The sequence below is a fragment of the Contarinia nasturtii genome, unplaced genomic scaffold, assembly GCF_009176525.2.
Source record: "Contarinia nasturtii isolate CC-2019 unplaced genomic scaffold, AAFC_CNas_1.1 Cnas_scaffold_187, whole genome shotgun sequence".
Classification (NCBI taxonomy): Eukaryota; Metazoa; Arthropoda; class Insecta; order Diptera; family Cecidomyiidae; genus Contarinia; species Contarinia nasturtii.
Genome location: NW_022197544.1, coordinates 1,008,659 through 1,012,301, shown reverse-complemented (window position 1 = coordinate 1,012,301; position 3,643 = coordinate 1,008,659). Strand labels below are relative to the sequence as shown.

General features: G+C 33.7%; 2 protein-coding genes across 3 annotated transcripts; both read left to right on the top strand.

Moving 5' to 3' along the window:
* The first annotated feature begins 223 nt into the window (after nucleotides 1-223).
* Nucleotides 224-1,604, top strand: LOC116352672 (endonuclease G, mitochondrial). The gene is made up of 3 exons (XM_031785418.1): nucleotides 224-536; nucleotides 608-1,333; nucleotides 1,400-1,604. Exons 1-3 carry the CDS (start codon nucleotides 381-383, stop codon nucleotides 1,493-1,495), a joined length of 978 nt encoding a protein of 325 aa, XP_031641278.1. The 5' UTR covers nucleotides 224-380; the 3' UTR covers nucleotides 1,496-1,604.
* A 99-nt stretch (nucleotides 1,605-1,703) lies between these two features.
* Nucleotides 1,704-3,643, top strand: LOC116352673. 2 transcript variants are annotated; one of them, XM_031785420.1, is made up of 3 exons: nucleotides 1,704-1,860; nucleotides 2,297-3,047; nucleotides 3,179-3,643. In XM_031785420.1, the coding sequence occupies exon 2, from the start codon at nucleotides 2,307-2,309 to the stop codon at nucleotides 3,012-3,014; it is 708 nt and encodes a 235-aa protein (XP_031641280.1). In that variant the 5' UTR covers nucleotides 1,704-1,860; nucleotides 2,297-2,306; the 3' UTR covers nucleotides 3,015-3,047; nucleotides 3,179-3,643. The 2 variants fall into 2 exon arrangements, with proteins under 2 accessions (XP_031641280.1, XP_031641279.1); XM_031785419.1 differs by lacking the exon at nucleotides 3,179-3,643 and having other exon boundaries at nucleotides 2,297-3,083.

The window sequence follows — 3,643 nt, the reverse complement described above, 5'->3', positions numbered from 1 at the left end:
CTGGTCATTTTAAAACAAATTTCCCTAGTTTTGTATTCGATTTTTTTTTTCATTTTGAATAAAAAATATAATCATTTAAAAAAAACAGTGCGCTTTATTACTTGAAAAAAAAAAAAAAAAATTAGTCAGGCCATCAACCATTTGTTTTGGTTTCAATGTGTTAGTCGTTTCACACGTGTTCAATTTTACATTTGACAAGTTGAATGGCTCATTTTGACAAATTTCGTGGTATTTATTTAGACTCAATCTAGTCAAAGAAAGAGATTAAGTGAAATGTGTCTCTTTCTTCTGATTATTAAATAAAAATTGTGAATATAAAGCAATTGCATTGGCTGTGAAAACTTTAATTTGTGTATTCAAATTGGGAAGAGAAAAACAAAATGAATAAAAAGTTAGCATTTCGTTTTGCCACATTATCGGGACTGGCGATAGGCAGTTTTATCGGTGGAATTGCATATGAACGTAAACGTTGCATCACACTTCTTGATCAAAGTACCAATCCATATTTGGTTCATGCGTGCAAAGATATTAAAACGGTAAATTTACATAAATTGCAATCTTAGACTTGGAATTAATTTCTAGATTTTCTCTTTGTCTTCACTAAAAGCTAACGGCTATGCCAGCATTACCAATATTTGGAACAGTCTCGGCAGCCACCCCATTTGTTCCCGATGTGCCGCAGCCATCGAAATTGGTGGCCGAACCAAATCGTGTTAGTGAAATTATGAAATACGGATTTCCTGGCATGGATAATATTCGCTCTTATTCCGATTATGTACTTTCATATGATCGACGAAATCGTGTTGCACACTGGGTATTTGAACATTTAACTGCGGAAGGTGTTAAATCAAGTCCAAATGTTGATCGGAGTAAATGCGATTTTAAGCCCGACGAATCAATTCATCCATTCTTTCGCAGTTTAAACACCGACTATAAAGGATCAGGTTTTGATCGTGGCCATTTGGCAGCCGCTGGCAATCATAAATCACATCAACAACATTGCGAACAAACATTCTATCTTACAAATATGGCACCACAAGTTGGCAGTGGTTTCAATCGAGACTCATGGAATCGCCTTGAAAAATACGTTCGCAAATTGACAAAAACCTATTCAAATGTTTATGTATGCACTGGACCATTGTATTTACCAAAAAAAGAAGCCGACGGCAAGGTGTACGTTAAATATCAAGTAATTGGAAATAATTCGGTTGCAGTACCAACACATTTCTATAAAGTTATTGTTGGCGAAACGGCCGACGGAAAACTTGAATTAGAATCATATGTGATGCCAAATCAAGTTATCGATGACAAAACACCATTGGCAGTTTTTCAGGTAAAATTCCGTTCGAGAAAAATTTAAACATCGATAAATTATTAAATTTCACTTATTTTCGTCTAGGTTCCACCCGAATCAGTTGAACGGTCAGCTGGACTTTTATTCTTTGACAAAATTTCTCGAAAGCAATTGCAAAAAATCAACGGCAAAAAAGTGTAGACTAGTTCTTATTGACGTAGTACAAATCGTATGAATTTATTTAAATGAATTGTATAAAAATTTTTTGTAATAAAAACCGACTTTGTTTTTGGTCATTTGTAAATGTTCAGTGAATAAGTTTCATTTTCTATTGTGTTCCAATAACACAACATGACATTTGACACATCATGGTTGACGTGCACCAACTTCACGCTGTATTCGGTAACATTCGGCCGAACACTCGATTACCACTTGTTGTGCGGTACAGTTTAAAAGAATAACAGTTTTGCAAATAAAACAACGCAGATAAAAAAAAGTAGCTGATACCGAGAAAAAGAACACAGACATCTACGAAAAGTTTTATTCGATCAAATAAACTTAAAAAGGTAAGTTGTCAATTATTTTTAAGTAATTTTATTTTGTCAATAATAAATGTAGGAAACCATTTCACGCCAAAACCAATGCAAATTAAAAATTTGCAAATTAATTCGTTTTGTTAGGATAGTTCATATAAAATAAAAGTAAGAAAGAAAGAAATAAAATTGCAAACATGCAATGTCATCTGATTTACATGTTGAACTACACAAATCTCAAAATGATGTCGTGTGCAAAAAATGTTTGTATTAAGTGTATACTGTAAACAAATTTCATAAACTTCGTTGTTTGTCAAATATTTCATCATAAATGGCAACGATTGTTTGAATTGTATGGAATTCTTTTACATTAAATTTGTGATATTTTGTTTTTACATTTATAAAGAAGAGACGCTTCGATTGTAAGACTTTTTCACCGAAAACATTCAATAATTGGATTCATTTTCAGGTCATTCAAAATGTGGAACATTAACGAGGATGACTTTATCCATAGCCTTGATGATTGTGACACAGAGTTCGTAACACCAGATGAAGTCTACCCGGAAGTGATGCAACAGCAAACGATGCCAGTGACTCAAATTCCAAGTAACTCAACGAAAAAAAAACCCAAAAATGGTGAGCTCACACGATTGCTACAAAACACACCAGGTATTTTGGCACCAATTGACTGCTTTCCAAAGTCATACGTTAAACCGACACCAGAGGAACAACCATCGATTATTCTCGATGATCGTATCCCAATTTTTTTGGGCAGAGAATATTTTCGATTCGATCGAGATCCAGAGCCAAATGAAGTCGACGATGACAACGGTGAAAACGATGCCAATAATGGCAACGACAACATTGGCGCAAATTCGATTAATTCGAGTCATAACTGGAGTTTGGGTGAAACAGATACCAACCGAAATTCAAGTGAGAGTGATACGAATGTGGGACGTGAAATGACAGTTGCTGATTATAGACGCCAATTTTGGACACTTTTCAGTGACAGCGAAGATGTCGAAAGCCCAGTCGCCACCCCAGTCGAAAAAGTGAAAGAGAGCAAAATGGTTGACAACAGTGTGGTACCAAAGGAGATCAAGAAACGCTACTACACGCCAAGAGAAATTTACATGATGAAACGCGGTAACAAGCCAGAAAAGGTCGACGATGAGAATAACAACTGAGCAACTCCGATGCTCTGACTCATCGATATTACGGTAAATATATTTCATCCTAAGTTCAAAAAAAAAAAACAGTAATATCAGAGATCAACATCACAGAATTGAGAAAAAAACATCCCATTGAAAAGAGTTTTTTTATTAATCTTATGTCCATTCATTTTTCGTAGGACTGAGGAATATTAAAAACAAAATTAAACGAAGTTGAAGAAAGTCTCAATTGCTCAAAAGATAAAATAATCTTTATAATTTACTCAAAAACATTCAAACCAGTGCCAAAAATGACCAAGAAAGAAATATGTTTCTGAAATTTCTGTTTTCGCGGAAATTAAAAAAAATTAACCAAATGAACCGAACTAACCGGTACTAAGTGATAAATCAAAGGTCTAGTTAACATTTTATTCAGTTCTGATATATTTATCAAAATGAAAGCTATCTAAGTTAGATAATTAGAAATATACCTCAAATATACGAAAAAGATCAGGAATACATACTCTAAAGAAAAATATACAATTAATATTTTGCCGATATGTTGTTATTTGAAAGATTTTTTTCATAATCCCCTACGGATTAAATTATTTAAGATTCATTCATTTATAAAATCATGGAGCGGTGCTCATTCGAAATGTCAAAAA

What these genes read in the sequence shown, in the direction of transcription:
- LOC116352672 (XM_031785418.1), top strand. Translation starts at nt 381, where the DNA reads ATGAATAAAAAGTTAGCATTTCGTTTTGCCACATTATCGGGACTGGCG. An exon ending in CGTGCAAAGATATTAAAACG is followed by an intron (nt 537 to 607) that starts GTAAATTTACAT and finishes CTTCACTAAAAG; the next exon opens with CTAACGGCTATGCCAGCATT. An exon ending in CACCATTGGCAGTTTTTCAG is followed by an intron (nt 1,334 to 1,399) that starts GTAAAATTCCGT and finishes ATTTTCGTCTAG; the next exon opens with GTTCCACCCGAATCAGTTGA.
- LOC116352673 (XM_031785420.1), top strand. Translation starts at nt 2,307, where the DNA reads ATGTGGAACATTAACGAGGATGACTTTATCCATAGCCTTGATGATTGT.